The sequence below is a fragment of the Choristoneura fumiferana genome, chromosome Z (genome assembly GCF_025370935.1).
Source record: "Choristoneura fumiferana chromosome Z, NRCan_CFum_1, whole genome shotgun sequence".
Taxonomy (NCBI): Eukaryota; Metazoa; Arthropoda; class Insecta; order Lepidoptera; family Tortricidae; genus Choristoneura; species Choristoneura fumiferana.
Genome location: NC_133472.1, coordinates 2,329,562 through 2,348,401, shown reverse-complemented (window position 1 = coordinate 2,348,401; position 18,840 = coordinate 2,329,562). Strand labels below are relative to the sequence as shown.

At 41.7% G+C, this 18,840-nt stretch overlaps 1 protein-coding gene across 1 annotated transcript in view; it reads left to right on the top strand.

Moving 5' to 3' along the window:
• The window catches only part of Nup205 (nuclear pore complex protein Nup205), a 60,611-nt gene that overhangs the window by 15,765 nt on the left and 26,006 nt on the right, over window positions 1-18,840 (top strand). The window contains exons 10-22 of the mRNA XM_074096489.1: window positions 1,413-1,549; window positions 2,653-2,838; window positions 5,785-5,976; window positions 7,654-7,771; window positions 9,226-9,340; window positions 9,479-9,648; window positions 10,265-10,468; window positions 11,722-11,940; window positions 12,376-12,511; window positions 13,596-13,773; window positions 15,583-15,745; window positions 16,824-16,936; window positions 17,218-17,362. Of these exons, the coding sequence (XP_073952590.1) occupies window positions 1,413-1,549; window positions 2,653-2,838; window positions 5,785-5,976; window positions 7,654-7,771; window positions 9,226-9,340; window positions 9,479-9,648; window positions 10,265-10,468; window positions 11,722-11,940; window positions 12,376-12,511; window positions 13,596-13,773; window positions 15,583-15,745; window positions 16,824-16,936; window positions 17,218-17,362 (2,076 nt within the window). The remainder of the gene's footprint in view (window positions 1-1,412; window positions 1,550-2,652; window positions 2,839-5,784; window positions 5,977-7,653; window positions 7,772-9,225; window positions 9,341-9,478; window positions 9,649-10,264; window positions 10,469-11,721; window positions 11,941-12,375; window positions 12,512-13,595; window positions 13,774-15,582; window positions 15,746-16,823; window positions 16,937-17,217; window positions 17,363-18,840) is intronic.

Genomic DNA, 18,840 nt, shown 5'->3' with positions numbered 1-18,840 from the left:
TAATTATGACAAAATCACGCGTCTTCGTGGGTGGCACTAGGTATAAGGGCGGCACAAAACGGACTCAGAAAATTCAAAATTCAAATGATTTATTCAGTGAATAGGCCGCAATGGGCACTTTTACACGTCATTTTTTAAGCTACCAGCGCTTTCGGAAAGACCATCATTGTCAAGAAGAATGCGCCGCAAGAAACTTGGCAGAAAGTCATTTTTTCATAATAATATAATTACAAATAAAATACTTAAAAACTACATTATACAATTAAAGAAAAAAAAAACGAAAAATAATAATAAGAAAATTTTGCATGGAAAAATTAAATACATTTTGACAGAAAAGGGTACACTTTTTTTGAAAACGTTCATAATACTTCGTTTTTTTAGCATTAGAAAAAGGGTAAACAAACGTAGCGTGTCTTTTTATTTAAAATACCACTAACTATGATCATAGTGTCCTTACTAATTGTTGCGTATTTGCTGTGACTTGTTTTTCAAGTGTTTTTCAATAAAAATACGTCAAGATCGCTTACCTTCTTTCTAATGCAAAAAAAACTAAGTATAAGCAGGAGGGAATTTATTGAGCCCCCAAAGTTAGCTCTTACACGCTCACGTCCTGCTCTGAAAGCGGAGCGCTACCGAGGGCATGTATCGCTTCTGTTCCCATAAGGCCTATGGGATTGTCCTTGGAACAACGACGTTGCGAGCCTGTGACTAAAAATAAAAATATACAAGTTTTAAATCCATGAGCTTTACAATATATAGCCTTAAATATAGCAAAGAGATGTATAAAGTTCCTGAGTTAATAATAAAATACTTAATCCAAATAATTCAGAGATGTATGTAAAGGCTGACCAGAATTATGAAAAACCTCGCCATTTTGAGGAAAACCAATAGAACTAATTTCTTGCACTGGTAACACTAAATTCAAATGTCATCTGTCTATTGCTGTCAAAGTTGTTTGCGCGTAGTATTTTAAAGTCTTAAACCTAAATAAACCTTTCTATCTTTCTTTCTTATTTTGTGTTTTGTGCGCTAAAATGCCGAAGATTATCCATAGCCTTGGAAGGAAAATAATTCACAATTTATAAAAAAGTATTTTTCATAGAAAAAGTCTGAGGGATTAGATAACACATATTCCTTTAATTAACATCACCGACATCGTTGTCAATATGACTGGTAGGTATCGTATAGTAAGTGTAAAGAATGTTGCAATATAAAACGTAGAAGTGCTGCCCTCGCGTCAGGTTTTTATATTCCTGGTCAGCCTTTATTTTCCGTAATATTTACCGGTCCTTCGAACCGGATTTATATTTTAATCACTTGTTCTATTTAGAAACATGCGCATTCTACCCTATGCTGTCACGAATAAATGTTTTAACCTAGCTGGGTTTAACCGAACCCGTTTATTTCCAAAGGTGTTCGAGTACTTGGACGAGGCGGTGCTCTCGACAGATTACGTGGCAAACGAGGAGTATTACCAGCGCCGGATCCACTCACTCATCACGGATTTTATAGTGCTCATGCACTCGAAGCTGGTCGAGATGAGAGTCAAGTGAGTTGAACTGCATGTCGTTAATGGGCATTTCTATCTAAATTTGGGAGGTGGACTCAGTCCACGACCCTGAGCTGTAATAACAGGGTCTCCTGATGTGTCCCCAAAATATTGTATGGATGTGTCCGTTTTGTTACGAAATTTTCTTAATAGTTTTCTTTTCGTAACAAAACGGACATATCCGCCATTAGCCAAATATGTGGTCTACCAGCCTAAAGTTGATAATCGTTTGCATGTCATAAAACAATAATGCCAATATACGTGTCTGTCAACTTGAAAGTTCGACTTTAGCGCCATATTAATTTGATAGGAACTTGTTTAATAATTGATAGATCACTTATTTGGCTGATGGTACATATCTGGAGACCCTGTTTTTCCAGCTCGGAATCATGGACTGAGTCTACCTCCCAAATTTGTTGAATTCGGAGAGACAAACTCAGGGTACAATGGTAGATAGTAATCCCCTAATTGGACCCACATTTTAATCAATCATTTCCAATAGCTAGTGGTCAAGCAGAGGATCGTGGGTTCAAACCCGACTTCGATCAGATCAAATCAGACTTGTCACTCCGCCCTCGTAGAAGTCTCATTAGAAGTATGAAGACCGGATGACCAAGTGGTCAGAGAAACTGACTACGAAGCTTGAGGTCCCTTGAGGTTCGATTCCCGGCCGGGGCAGATATTTGTATGAATAAGACGAATGTTTGTTCTCGGGTCTTGGATGATTATTATGTATTAAAATAGGTGTATTTATCTATACATATATGTTTATAGGTTACCTAGTATCCATAGTACAAGCTTTGCTTAGTTTGGGACTAGGTCAATTGGTGTGAAGTGTCCCATGATATTTATTTATTATTTTATTTAAAATACCACGCGCAAACAACGTTAAACTTTGACAGCAATAGACAGATGACATTTGATTTTAGTGTTACCAGTGCAAGAAAATTAGTTCTATTTGTTTTCCGTAACATGGCGAGGTTTTTTATAATTCTGGTCAGCCTAGCTTAGAAATTGTTTCTCTATTCGATACCAGACATTGTGAAGTTTTAATTTATAAAACATATAAAAAAAATAGTCAAATACACGTTTGTTTTTCGCAGAGCGGACGAGGCGGCCCGCGCTATCCAGATGTACGCCGCGGAGGGCTTGGCGCCCCCGCCGGGCGCCGGGCAGAGCCGCACGCGCCTCGACTCGTTACTGCGCTGCGTGGAGCGCCTCTACGCGCGCGACCCCTTAGGGCTGCGCGCCGAGTACTGGCGCGCGTCCGACCAGCACCCTCCGCACAGGCAAGTGTAGTATAAGGCTGCCCGTGCGATCTAGATGTATGCCGCGGAGGGCTTGGCGCCGTCGCTGGGCGTTACGTAGCATTATCGGATTTTTTGATATTCTTCTTCACTTAAGCTCTGAAATTAGGTTGCATTTAACTTGAAATCCGTGTTGTAAATTCGATTTACATCTTTAGGGATGCAAGGAAAGCAAGGATTGACGAACTGGTAAACAAGGAGTTTGTAATGCGTAATACTTACCTCCATACCTCCATGCTGGCATAATGCTGCTGGCAAGTGCTGGCTGAATGTGCCAAAGCCAAAGAGCGCGAGGTTATTAAAAAACAAACAAAAGACGGTTTAGCGCGATACATTTTCTTCCGCTCTGTTACAAATTGCGTAAATATACATTTATAACGGTTTTTCTTTATTTCTTTGCATTTGTGATGAAAAGTAGAGTTCCCGCGGGAGTTATGAATTTACGTACAGTTTGTCTTCCCAAGGGAGTTATGACTTTAGTTTTAAAAAGTAAGTAGGTACGTCATATCAGACTATGGATGGAGCTTTCAAGTCAGCCAACGTTTTATTTACGTTTTTAAAACTTAGCTATAACCCAATTTTACACCATGAACATTTTCCACGCATCATGAAACTTCGTTATTTTTATATTTTAAATATATCAAATTGTTCTGCAATAACTTTCGTAAATATTTTTTAGCATGTTGGAATAATTAGCTTAGCATTACGACTCGTAAAAAGTGTGAATCAGGGAGGCACGCAATTCGAAAATAGCTATGTTCGTATCGTTTTGCTTACGCTTATATTATTTAATACGAGAGTGAGAGAGACGGTACGATAAGATAAGATAATTTAGTAAATATTTTTCAGTACAAAATAAAAATAAATACAATGTTGTACAAAATTCTATGTAACACGTTTGCCTGCACTAGAGTTACTAGAAAACTCTGTATCGCAGGCTTAAAGCGCTAGCATAAAATAAAATTAGAAATAATTTATCTAAGCTTAACAGTGCAAATAGATATTATGAAATTATACAGACATTAAGTAGAGTGAAGATAATAAAAAGTTAAAAATTACAATAGTATAAATAAATCAATTGAATTTAAGTATAGTGCTGTGATCTAAATAAGCCACATCGTCAGTGCAATTTTTAACTGCGACAAAGCCGATTCGAAGTTTGCTCACTAAGATAATACGGCCTAACGTGTAAAAATTGCAACTCGGCTTAACTTAAGTAAAAATTTACAATTAATACGAACTTCGATTTTAGAATTTTGTTGTAGCCCCCTGTATAGGCGGGTAGCCATTATTTTATTCAGTTGTTTTCCTAGCGTCTTTCTTTTGCCGAGCTGTGAAGTGTTTAGACACAAAATTATTTCATTTTTTGCATTTTTTCCTCGCACTGTGATGAAAATCATTGTGTGCATCACGGGCCGTAAGGAGATTACAAACTCAAAGTTATGGTTTAAGACATTTATTTCCCAAAACAATACAATTCGCTTATATTGAGAAATTATAATTACAATTAATAATTATTTTTGCGATAGGCACATGCAGATTTACAAATTACTTAGGTATCTACTTACAAAATACAAAACAAAACATTCATCTCTGATTGATACATTGAGGGTATGTGGATAATAAAGCTAAGTAAGTGATTGCGTTTCAATGGACTGCATTACGTATCGGATAGGTAAGCAATTCAATTAGGTAAGCTTTTCGCTAAACACTGTCTGTATATCTATATTTTCATAATAATCCTACTAATATTACAAATGTGAAAGTTTGTGAGTGAGTGAGTGAGTATGTTTGTTACTTCTTCACGCTGAAACGGCTGGACGGATTTGGATAGTATTTGACAAAAAGTTAGTCTATGGTCTATAACCTGGATTATAACATAGAATACTTTTTATCCCGATATTCCCACGGGATAGGGATAAAATCTTGAAATAACAACCGCTGGGCTTAGTCATGAAATTTGGTATGTAGTTTGCTGGACGTTTGGAATAACACATAGGCTATTTTGTATCCCAATATTCCTACGGGATAGGGATAAAATCTCGAAACAATAACTGCTGGGTTTAGAGTCAATTAAACTTGGCATGGTTGTTATGATATAACGTCAATGAAAACTACGATATAATTTTAAGGAAATTCCCACGAGAATATAATGAAATCCCGGGATTTCAATTCAACTGCTGTATCTAATGGTCCTTAACTGTTGGCCTCTTAGAGAGGCTCAAAGTCACGCAACGAGCTATGGAGAGAGCTATGCTTGGAGTTTCTTTGCGCGATAGAATCCGGAATACGGAAATTCGTCAAAGAACTAAAGTCACTGACATAGCTGGAAAAATATGCAAATTGAAGTGGCAATGGGCAGGCCACATCGCTCGAAGAACAGATAACCGTTGGGGGAGAAAAGTCCTCGAGTGGCGACCACGAACCGGAAGACGATGCGTTGGCAGGCCTCCCACCAGGTGGACTGACGACATCGTGAGAGTAGCGGGAAACCGGTGGATGCAAGTGGCGAGTTGTCGTTCATTGTGGCGTTCTAAGGGGGAGGCCTTTGTCCAGCAGTGGACGTCTTCGGGCTGATGATGATGATGATGATCTTATGGTTCAGTACGCCACGCCAGTATTAAGATATGGCAAATTAGAAAGAAGAAAGAAAGAAAGAAAGAAAGAAAATACATTTATTCACAACACAAGACAACAAAATTATTAGGTACAAAAAAAAACAACACAAAGGTATGTGTCATTGCGGTTGTGAATCGGACACTGGCTCAGCATAATGCTGAAGCGTTAAAAACACCCCAGCGCTGATTTTCAGCCAGCACCGTCGGCAACCCTCGGGCCGTTATAAAGACATACTACACACCATTAACTACATAAAACTACATAAATAAATAGATAGAATTCAGTATGTCAAATGTCGTATTGTCACAGGTCGGGCGGCCGCGCGGCTGTGCTCTACAAGTTCGTCCGTCTGTCCGGCGAGCTGGTCTGCGCGCCGCTGCTGGGCGGCTACCTGCGCGCGCTGGCCTCGCTCGCGGTGCCGCAGCACACGTGGGCGCTGCTGGCGCGGCGGGACGCGCTCTCCGCGCACCACCTGCTGTCCGCGCTGCAGCGGTACCACTGGTAAGCGTTGACGCATTGACCAGGTGTTTAGAGGCCATCCCCCTTATTCATAAAACTTAACAAGCCTATGTTAACTAACAAATGCTTTGTCCCTTTCTAACAAATACAGATGTCGAAGTGACAGATGAGGACAAACGAATTTTAGCGGCATTTTAAGTAAAATAGGTTTGATTTTATGAATAAGGGGGTAGGACTTTAATATTTGCACAATTAAGCAGGAAATTGTAAAATATAGCAAATCGTATCAGGCCAGATTATCAAATCACATAAATCAATGAGGGCTATCGCGTATGAATTCGCCGCTAGAGGCGCTAGTGTAGCGTGAGGTCTCCGAAATGTCAAATCTCATAGTTTTTGGGCGAGCTACGCGGGTTTATTTATAATTAGAATAATTTTGTGAATATTTTGCAATATCTGAAATTAATTATGGCAAATATGCGTTCCGGGGCAATGAATGTCTGTGTTTTGAGACAGTTTTGTCTTTCGGAAACCTTTGTCCTCCCTTTTTTCCGAACAAAACGAGGACTATGCAACACTGTGGCATGCTCGATATTTTTATGGTACGGTTTTAAGGTGTACTAAATATGATTTTAATCTAAACTTTGTTTTCACGCCCGTAATAACAGACTTTGGAAGCCATACTTAAAAACCTCACGCAACAGTGCGCCATCTAGTGAGACAAAAAACGATAGCCCTCATTAGCCGAGTCTCTTTCCAAAGACAGATATGTAATCTTTATGGCCGGGTACTGTAGGTATCGTAAGTTCGCGGGTGAGCAAAGTTATTGTCTAAAGTTTTTTTAAATGTTTTTAAATAGCATGGGACGCTTCACACCAATTGACCTAGCCCCAAACTAAGCAAAGCTTGTACTATGGACACTAGGCAACGGATAAACATACTTAAATACATATTGAACATCCAAGACCCGAGAACGAACATTCGTATTATTCATACAAATATCTGCCCCGGCCGGGAATCGAACCCGGAACCTCAAGCTTCGCAGTCAGGTGCTCTAACCACTTGGCCATCCGGTCGTCAAAATTGTTGCCAAAGTTAACTGAAATCAAAAACTACACAATGCATAGAATCTTTTGAATTAATTTTGCAGTCATACGCAAGGAGCGGAATTTCTCATAGCAAAAATCAAACATCAAAGGGATTGAACATAAGTTTTATCGACTATTCCAGTTATCGATGTTATCGAATCGACTCTTCTTGTTATCGCCTTGTAACAATATTCTGTAACATTTGACCTCTTTGATAAGCGACTTTCATCTCCATATTAAAATATAATAAATCGCGTCAACGTCACATATTATGACATTTATGTCGCTTGAGTTTTTCTTAATCATTCCCGTGTTATTAAAATGGTTAATCCTAAGAGAAAAACGATTGACAAATGGATTAAAAAACGTCCCTTACTTATTTACAGTGGAGATTCTTCAACGATATACTGCTCTAAATGTAAAGTTAATTTGAAGCAGCTCAAGCTCTTTATATTTTAATTGTAACTAACTTAAAAAGCGCTGTCATAAAAGTACTTACTATTTCCTGTTTTATTAACTACTGCAATATTTATCGATAGTCGACAAAACTTATGTTTAGTTCCTTTGACGTTTGATTTTTGCTATGAGAAATTCCGCTTCTTGGTCATACGTTTTACATGTTCTTTTGCAGCAACCTCCGCACGGACCTAAGTCCTTTCTCGGAGCACATGCACGCCGCCTCCCTCGGTGCCTCTGCCATCGTGACGCCGGCCGCGCGGCCTGGCAAGATGCTGGTCCGACAGGAAGAGGTTAGTGCACCAGCCAATGGTAGGGTTCGTGGCCTGACAGTAGTGTTGTGAAAAACACTCATTTCGAGGCTTAAAAGACTCTCGAGGCTTAACGACTCAAAGCCCGCAAAGACAGTTTCTTGCATCCATACGCATAAAATAAGCCAATTTAATTGTCAAATATACTCGAGTCTTTAAGATTCTGGAGTCTTAAGGGTTCAAATTCAAAATTCAAATTCAAATGATTTATTCAGTAAATAGGCCGCAATGGGCACTTTTACACGTAATTTTTTTAAACTACCAGCGCTTTCGGAAAGACCATCATTGCCAAGAAGAATGCGCCGCAAGAAACTTGGCAGAAAGTCATTTTTTCATAAAAATATAATTACAAATAAAATACTTAAAATCTATATTATACAATTAAAGAAAATAAATACAAAAAATAATAATAAAAGAAATACAGGGATGTATGGGGTCCCTTAGTTAACTCTGTAAAACCGTGAGTTTCTATGTTATCTGTGGTTAGAATTCATCGAGCGTACATTTTGTAGTTTCTCTGTTTGTTTTGTTCGAATAGGCAGAGACGACATCACATTTATCCGGCAAATAAAAGTAATCAATCAAATAGAAAAATAGAAATAGAAATATTTATTCGCTCTTTGCATAATAAACATAATAAAAACACATGGAAACAGCGCCTTCGACTCGGAAGTGCCTGGCAAGCACCAGCTGGTGTTCCTGCGCTCCGACTTCTGGCCGGAGGTTGTGTCATTTTGCGTCGTTTTAGGATAGCGACGAAGCCGACTTTATTCTGTCTTTTGGTGTTTAGGGTTCCGCACCTCAAAAGGAAAAAACGGAACCCTTATAGGATCACTTTTTGTCCGTCTGTCTGTCTGTCAAGACCCTTTTTCTCGGGAACGCGTGGAGGTATCAAGCTGAAATTTATATCAAATACTGAGGTCTACTGTCCCTTGGAGCTGTGAAAAAATCAAACTTCTAAGCCAACGCAATCAAAAGATGTAGCCGTTTATGCTGCAAATTTCCGTAAATTTTCGAAACTCGCAAGGGAGTTATAACCTACAGGGTACTTCCCGTTAACTCAGAATCTTGAAATTTGGCATGAAGGTAGCTATTGTAACACAACCAAGTAGAAAAGTCGGAAAATCTTGATTTTTTATGTCTGTCTGTAAATATGATAGACCAATATAATCTGACCACACTGCGTACATTTTGCTTAAGTGTAGGGCTCTGCCTACACTGGATGTATTAAATCACTCGGAAAAAGCGAGAAATATCTTCAAGACACGATTCCCGTTTACTTACATACCTATAAATATGTACGGAACCCTCGGTGCGCGAGTCCGACTCGCACTTGCCCGCGTTTTTTTGTTGTTAAATTTGAATTTTACAGCGCATTGGTTTTTTATCTGTTATGCTGTAATTTTTTATTAACTTACTAAATTAATTGTAACCAGGTGGAAGCTATGATAGCAGCTCTGAAGCTGATAGCGGCAGTGGCGAGGGAAGACCCGGCCGCCAGCGCGGCGATATGCGAAACTTTGCAGTGGGACGCGGTCAATACTATGTTTGGTGAGTGCTTCTGATGGATCAGATGGTCCAAGATCCTGGGTAAATTCAGCCTTTTTTGCCATCAATTCACAATGCTTTGATCTGCTGGGTATAGACCTTTTCTAAGAATGGCAGTGCTTAAGGTATACTTTCCCTCAGGTCTCATGTGCTGCCACATACCGATCGAGCTGAAGGCAGAGCTCTGTACGACGCTAGCGGCCCTCGGCGGCACGCCGGCGACCGCGGGCCGCGTCTGGGCGGCCCTGGAAGCTGCGCAGCTCGTCTCCGCGGACCGGGACAAGCGGGCCCTCAACGCTGAACTTAACGAGGTACTGCCATATACGTAGACGACATGTGTGTATGGGTGGTTTAATTTAATGAGGTACAGCCATCTTTGTAGACGACATGAGTGTATGAGTGGTTTAGGCTTATTGAGGGGGTAACACGGAGCGGAGATGCGAACTGTCCCTGTCCATAGGCACGGAGCTCCATTGTATCCAAGCGGTGCGAGAAAGTAATGCGGAGCGGGGTTGCGGAGGCGGAGCGGAGCGAGAAAGTAATGCGGAGCGGAGTAAAGTTGCAGACTGTTTTTCCATTCGCGGAGCTTCCCAGCTGGCGCTCGTTTTTTCGCCCCGCTTCCTCGCTCCGATTCCCGATTTTGTATGAATTTGCTGGCTAGCATACTTATGGTATACTCGTATCTTGTGACAATGCAATAATCTATCAAGTAGTGACATCTTCAAGATGAATACCAAGGTGTTCGGGCAAGGATCGTCTCCGCGGGACGGAACTCCTCAACGCTTATTAGCATCGACTTGAAACGTACGGAAAACAGGATGACAATGCAGGACAGTCAGCATTAAAAGATTGTATTGTTGTCGTGTTGTTGTTGTTGTATAGAAAATAAATTTGCCAACAAAAAACTCATTCTTTCTTTTCTTTCAGATCGAGTCCCGAATGGAGGAATACCCCCTAACTGTGGCGTTCCTGAAACTCCTCATATCTCTGTGCTCGGCGGCGCCGCTGCCGCGGGCGCTGGGCGCCGGCGCGCGCCCGGCCGGCTTGGAGCCCTACGTTGAATACGTGTGCGGCCGGATTGCGCTGCCGGCGCCGCATCGGACCTACAAGAGGCCCGGACAGCGGCGGCAGGTAACCACCCTTAAGCCCGGGTTAAAAACTACAAGGTTGTCTAGGTGTCAATTACCGCTCTCTAGGAAACCGCGCCATTTTGTTTACATGGACAACGTTCTGGTGACGTCATTAACCGCTTTGTTGCGGCACCGCTAATCCTAGGAAACCAAAGCTTTAGAGATACAGTTAGTAACGGCTCGCGTACACCTAATCCGTTATTGGACGAACTATGCTCGGGCTTTAACTACAGGGTGGAAAAATCGAATGCCACATGGATGGCAACTACCTTAAGTATTGTAAATAACACATTTTGTGTAAGGGAGACTTTCCTTCGTTTTTTAAAACAATAAAAACTGCATTTAAGGATTTATGAAAAATCGCTTGCCTCAGTCGAGACTCGAACCGGTCAAATGTGACAAAAAATAATGTGCTGTATTTTATGATGCAGATCGAAAGGGTTACTGATAAGGTTCATTTTTCTCTAAATAACAAATACAATCAGAATAACGGAAGGCCATGAAAACTAACAATTACCTTTTAAATTTGATTTCACCCGTCACGTGAATTAAGACGTAATCCCTGGAATACAAGCAAAATAAAGACGTTTAAATGACATGATAATGATGAGCTACACTTATGTTTACTTATCACTTTAGTTGCGATTACTAATGCCACTTTAGTAACCTACTTCCTTTGATAGGAAAATTGCATCAATTATTCTCTAGTCATCATAGTAGCTAGGATAGGTAAATTTTTAAAAATGGAACATTTTAACGAACCGTTTTTGTTTTTCTAAGTGCAATCTTTTTAATTTAAAACAAATAATGCCCGACTTGTTGAACGCATTCTTTTCTTTTTTTTTCGAATTGTGTTTATTCCATTTTCGAAAGGTTTTAGTAAGGTTATTAAATGAATATTGTTTTATTTTGTGTGTTTTAATTTTTCGTTTACAATTTTCATGGCCTTCCGTTATTCTGATTGTATTTGTTATTTAGAGAAAAAATGAACCTTATCAGTAACCCTTTCGATCTGCATCATAAAATACAGCACATTATTTTTTGTCACATTTGACCGGTTCGAGTCTCGACTGAGGCAAGCGATTTTTCATAAATCCTTAAATGCAGTTTTTATTGTTTTAAAAAACGAAGGAAAGTCTCCCTTACACAAAATGTGTTATTTACAATACTTAAGGTAGTTGCCATCCATGTGGCATTCGATTTTTCCACCCTGTATATCGTGAACTATGTTGAATCGTGTCCGTATTTTCCCAGATCCTGTCCCTCTGCTTCCAACTGTTCACCATCTGGCTGGAGCAATACGAGCCGTCGCCGTCCGACTTCCCCCCGCTAGACCGGGAGCCGGCGAGCGCGCCGCCGCCCGGCTACCGCATACTGACGCAGCTGCACGCCAATACTGAGCTGCTACGGCTGATGCTGCGTACGCTGGATCAGGCGCCGGAGCTGTTGGCCGCGCAGCCGCAGGGCGGGGAGGTCAGTGACACACTAACGACCCTATGTGATCGTCAACGTAACCCTCTGACTGGAGCGGTACGAGCCGTCGCCGTCCGACTTCCCCCCGCTAGCTGCGACCGCTGCGACCTGCGGGGGGTACTACGAAATTAGAAAATCGAAGTTCGTGTCGTTCCGTCCCTCTCACTCTCGTATCAAATAATATAAGCGTCAGCGGGACGGCAAGATACGAAGGTCGAATTTTGCACTTCGTAATCGGGCCCTGCGTGACAGATACCATAGATAAGCCTAGATACTTATGGATTTACTTTTCAGGTAAAGGGATTCATCCCTTGAAAAAAATGAAAGATGCGGGTAAAAGCTAGTAATGAATAAACTAACTATGTGAAGCAACCACTATTTTAGCTTGTCCCCAAGAGCGTTAGATAACGGGTATAATGATGTTGTGTTTCTCAGGAATACCTAGAGGAGTGCATCTCCAGAGTGCTCCAGATATTGGAGCGAGCTCTGTTCCTGGAGAGGGCGTTGGTGACGGCTGCCAACGAGGCGGGCCGCTCCGTCCTCATCCTTGGACTGTCCAAGCTTATACTCGGTGAGTTTATACACTTATGCAGCGTTTCCTGTCAGGGATGGGCGAGGATGCTTTGCGAGGAATGTGCTTGTTATGAACCAATAGGAACGCTTTATTTGCCTGTCTTCGCTCAGCACAGCTTAGTGGAAACAGCGGGGCGGACGTGTGATATATGAGGCAGTGCGGACCAAGTCTTCTTTGCCTTTTTTTATAAATTTAACGCGAAAGAAGACGCAGACAAAAGCAGTCAGCTAGTTTTGAGATATTTTAACGTATTTACCCCCTGCTTCACCACTACGGCTAAATGTGATGCCGTCTCTGTTTGTTTTGTTCGAATAGACGGAGACGGCATCACGTTTATCCGTCAAATTAAATGAATCAATGGGTGGTGAAACAGCCCCTTCTTAACATCGTAATGACAATGTTGAGGGTTTTTCAACTTTTGTAAAAGAGTGACCCACTGGTGTGTTATGTCGCGTGAATCAATTTTTAGGGTTCCGGAGCCAAAATGGCAAAACCGGAACCCTTATAGTTTCGCCTTATCTGTCTATCTGTCCGTCCGCGGCTTTGCTCAGGGTCTATCAATGCTAGAAAGCTGTAATTTTGCACGGATATATATGTAAACTATGCCGACAAAATGGTACAATAAAAATAAAAAAATGTTTTTACGGTACCTCCCGTAGGCGTAAAGTGGTGGTGTTTTTTTTCTCATCCAACCCTTTAGTGTGGGGTATCGTTTGATATCGTTAGGGCTTTGCTAAGACGATTTTTCGATTCAGTGATTTGTTTGCGAAATATTCAACTTTAAAGTGCAAATTTTCATTAAAATCGAACGTGACAAACATGATAAGTTTACGACAATCTAATTTAAAGTCTAATATATCGACATTATTTAGGTAGAGTCGATAAAAGAGAAGTTACTATGACAGGTCATAAAAAATCCATGAACATTCCGCCATGATGAGCCATGAAGGAATTGCCCTAAAACTGTCACAACTCAATTTGTACCCCATAAAATCATACTCTTAGTGAGTAACTCTGGAGACGTTGCCATGACAACAAGCTGCACTAGAAAGGTAATTGACCCCCACTTGAATTATCCCAGAGCCGGAAGTGGACACCGAGGACCGTCTGACCACGTGCTGCCGCATACTACAGCACACGGCGACGCTGCCGGCGTGTGCGTCGCGTGCCGCCGCGCTTTTGTCGCGCGCGTTACTTGCGCCGGCGGCTGCGCGGCATCTGAGTGCGCGTGCGTCGCATCTGGCCGGACGGGACCTGAGGTAAGTGCCTGATGATTAAAGGGTGGATGATGGATGCTATATGGTGACGAAAGCATAGGATGGATAAGACATATTAAACTTCGATTAATCTTTTTGTATAAACAATTATATAAGTTTGAGTGATGCTCAGATCAAATAAGCCGTTTTAAGCCGTGTTAATAAAGAATAGAATTAATAATAGGCGGCTTTTACCCAATACCTATTAGGGTAACTACAATATTATAATGACAACACTAGTGTTGACGTTTTATGTTAAGTAATAAGGTTTTGGTGTAGTTTGGTTGCAAGTGTGTGCGTGCCACTGCGTTAGCACACGGATTGGTGTAGTTTGACCGGCCTCACTTCGTTGTTCGCAGCGCCCTATCTTTAGTTTTTATTTGATCTGAGGAGTGATGGTGATAATGTTACTAACAATGGTGAAGTATCCTACGAACGAATACGCACCTCATATCTGTAGATGTAAAGAGGTAATTTTCCCTACATAAGTGGATAGCGAACTATAAAAGGAATGCACTGAAAATATGTAATATAGATAGAAATACGATTACTTACTATACAACGAGAAAACAATAAAGAAACATCATCATCATTATCCCAGCTTATATACGTCCCACTGCTGGGTACATTCCTCCTCTCAGAACAAGAGGGCTTGGGCCATAGTTCCCACGCGGGCCCAGAAACAAAACAATAAAATTATCGAACTATTCTTTAATTATGTTCTCCTTTTTAAACCAATCGTAGTCATATCCATATTACGTATATCGTTCGACATTATTTTGACGTAAATTGCATCTGTCATCCACCCACTGCTGATGATGTGATGATCAAACAGGTGACTCGTAGCCATTAACCCTCGTATGCGGGAACTAAAACAAATACTACATTCAAGTTCATTTAGGTGACCCGCCTGCTCGTTTTAATAAGCACAGATTCTGCTGTTTTGAATCCATATTAATATTATAAATGCGAAAGTGTGTGTGTTTGTATGTTTGTCCGTCTTTCACGTCGAAACGGAGCGACGGATCGACGTGATTTTTGGCACAGAGATAGTTTATGGGCCAGAGAGTGACATTGGTTTCTTTTTATCCCGGGAAAATGCAAAGTTCCGGAGGGAACAGCGCGCGATAACCGGATTCCACGCAGGCGAAGCCGCGGGCAAAAGCTAGTAAAATATATATTTTGCATGGATCCGCGTCCTAAACATGCCAGGGGTTAAGTAGTTAATGATCGACTCGTGGCCATTAAGTGATTAACAGACTAATAATCCGCCCTTGTAAAGAATTTGTAATCTGATAATACTATTTTAACAAGTTTACCTTCTGGATGCAGTCTCGGTAGTAAAAATGAGTTTTTTTTTATTTTAAAACGATAACAAAAGACACTTTTACTCTGATTTTGTCTCGTCACTGGTGCCACGAATCACCGATGTTTGTTGATATTGAATATCCGTCGGCCGCGGACGCTGTTAACGCGTCATCTTCTTCTTTCTTCTTCTTCAACTTCACAATACTTCACCTAAAGTGTTGCTCCCGCGCCCCATACAAATTTAGTGACCCCAACGGTGATACTCACAGCATCTCCCTATTACTGAAGTAATAATCCCCATTAGGATGTAGGGAACCATTTAACCCCCTTTTCGTTTTACGCGTATTTTTTGTAACCGTGAAAAAATATGACCAGAGTTCCCAGAAGTGTTATCAAGACCTCATACAAGCCAGCAATAAGTCAATTAATAACAACTAGTCGCCAGGCATGATCGAATTCTAAGTTTTGTATCATTGTTGTAGTTCCATGTTTTATTTCCCATAGGCACTGCTTCGTGGAGTGTCTGGAGGCCGAGGAGTGGCCGGAGGCAACGAGCGGCGCAGTACGAAAAGCCAAAGAAGCTGTGGTGTCGATACTACAGCACACTTTGCCCAGCGCAGCACCGAACTTGGCCCACTGGCTGCTCGGCTATCAGAATACTGAGGATGTGAGTATAGTGTTGTTATACCTCTTTACTGTATTGATTTGTATAGAGTGATTTGGCTACGGACTGAGTGGAAGCAACGAGCGGTGCAGTGTGAAGAGCCGAAGATGCTGTAATAATTTCACTGCAGCACGATCTACCCAACGCAGCACCAAACTTTGCCCACAATCATCAAAAACAGAAATTGTGAACACTGTGTTGTTATACCGCTCTACTGTATTGGTTTGAGGGGTGTCTGGAAGCCGAGGACTGACCGAAAGTAAAGAGCAATTAAGTGCGAAGAGCCAAGGAAGCTGTAGTGTCAATACAGCACGCTTTGCCCAGCGCAGCACCGAACTTGGCCCAACGACTGCTCGACAATCATCAGAATACGGGAATTGTGAATACTGTGTTGTTATACCGTTCTACTACATTAGTGTGGAGTGTTTTGGGAGGCTAAGTGGCTTGAAGCAACGAGCGGTGCAGTTTGAAGAGCCAAAGAAGCTGTAATAGTTTTACTGCAGCACGCTCTACCCAGCCCAGCCCAGAACTTGGCCCATCGGCTCCTCGGCAATCATCAGAATATGAAAATTGTGAACACTGTGTTGTTATACCGCTCTACTGTATTGGTTTGATGCGTGTCTGGAAGCCGAGGACTGACCGAAAGCAAAGAGCAATGAAGGGCAAAGAGCCAAGGAAGCTGTAGTGTCAATACTACAGCACGCTTTGCCCAGCGCAGCACCGAACTTGGCCCAACGGCTCCTCGGCAATCATCAGAATATGTAAATTGTGAATATTGTGTTGTTATACCGCTCTACGGTATTGGTTTGTGGGGTGTATGGAAGTCGAGGACCGAACGGAAGTAAAGAACAGTGCAGTGCGAAGAGTGTATTCATGCTCATCCACCTCCATACTAAGAACACGCAAATCTCACAAATGTTAGACTAACATCTGACAGCATGGTGAACGGTTGTGTTGCGTTTAATGAAGTGTAGTGTTAGTGGTGGTGTGTAGTATAGTGTAGTGATTATGGTCAGGTTCTCTTACCACTTGGCTATCCGTTCGTCAAAGTTTATAGTTCATTGATTTGTAATGATTCCAGGTGAGCCGCAGCGCCTTGCACGAGCCCGGCGTGGCGGGCTATCCTCGGACCTGCTTCCACTCCATCCTGGATTTACTGGAAGCGCATATCGCCGGACAGAACAGCAATGAGAGGTTAGTTGTGACTTAAGGATGGATGATTAGGAAGCGGGCTTCTTTTTGTTGCAATTTTCCGGAGGGAGGGTTAAATTTTTCATTTTATCAGAAAACTTCGTACTTTCACTTGGGACTTTATGTGCGTTTCCTTCAATATTTGTCTGAAACTGCGTTAGGTAGCGCCGTCTAGCATCGAACAACCGATGTATCGATTGAGACCTGACGTTTCTCGACGGAAATACATTATGCACTATTATCTGTATTGTATGTCAAACTAGAAATGACCTTTGACCGCGCAGGCAAGCGGACGACCTGATCGAGAGCTGCTACCGTCTCGTGTACTGGCTGTGCGCGCGTCCGAGCACGTCCGCGCCGGCACTGCGGCTGCTGCGCGCCCGCGACCACTTCCTGTCGCGACACGTCCGCGCCACGGTCGACCTGCAGGTACAGACTGCCACTAATACTAACACTAACGTTTTAAGATTGGTTTTTTGGAATCTTTTTTTTTTTTTGTATTTTTTATTTCAATTCCAAATTTTTACTTTTACGGTCATCCCGTAAAACCTAAATTGAAAATACAGACTGAAATAAAGATGCACAGAAAAAACAGAAAAATAAGACCATCACTGGGAATCGAACCCAGGTCCAGGTCATACCGCTACACCACTGATGGTCAACCATCAGTCCATCCAGTCCAGTCCAGTCCAGTCCAGTCCAGTCCAGTCCAGTCCAGTCCAGTGGTGGTGGACCATCAGTGGTGTAGCGGTATGGCACGCGGTGCGGATTACCGAGGACCTGGGTTCGATTCCCAGTGTTGGTCTTATTTTTCTGTTTTTTCTGTGCATCATTATTTCAGTTTGTATTTTCAACTAACGTTTTAAACTTTCGTGATTCTCACTCACGATACGACACGACAGGGACGTTCGGACGTTGTTAGTGTTGTGTGTCGGTGTGATAGGGTGACTAATAAAAGTGACCAAGTGCGGGTAGTTCGCGCTCCTAGGCAGACTTGAGTCTACTCGTGACCCCACACTTCAGTCTACTCGTGACCACGGCAACTGTAACGTTGCCGAAACGTCGAGGTAAATATTACTTGTGTAAAAATAGCGTGATAAGTCCCGTATATGGTATTAATACTAACACTGGCTACGTTCCACTTAAAGTCCGCAACGCCTTCGACCACTACCGCTGAAACTGCCGTTGCACTAGCGTAAAAGGCCGCGGGAGTTTATGGCGAATGTTATCAAATGGAACGCAGATCTTGAGCGCTGTATGCTCGCATGGATTGAAGTAATAGTTATTTATTTGTGATAAGAGGTTGGAAAGAAGGTTTTACAAGTTGACGAGTGATAAAACCGAGCCGCAAGGCGAGGGTTTTAATCGTCAAGAGTTTAGATAACCTTGCCAACCGTGTATCATACGACGTTTTTCAATACATTTGTGAGAATATAGACAATTAATAACACAAAATTGAAAAATAAAAACAAAACAACGTAAAGTTTTACAAAAATGGCGCGTCCGTAATGCGCATGTGTAAGTTTTGTTTTTAATTAGGTTATTAACTAAAATTATCAGGCAAAGGTTCGACGCGTTCAGCCACTGCGATTGTTTCGAATAAATAAAAGGTGGTGGCTGCGCCATTTATTTGTTTATTTTTTAAATATATTTAATTAATTTTAACTCACACACACACTCACGCATTAACATGAACGCATCCATACTCTGGCAACACATCCCTCCTTTCCTATCCCGCTACCATTGGGCACCGAAATTCGAACCAAGAACGAAGAAAACAAACGACTCGAGATGACGCTATAATTTTGTACAAACGCAAAAATAAACTCTTAATTCGCAAAATACCATTAAAAACTCTCAAAACCTCTAAAATCTGTGCAGTGAAGTGGTAATGAACATTTTTGTGC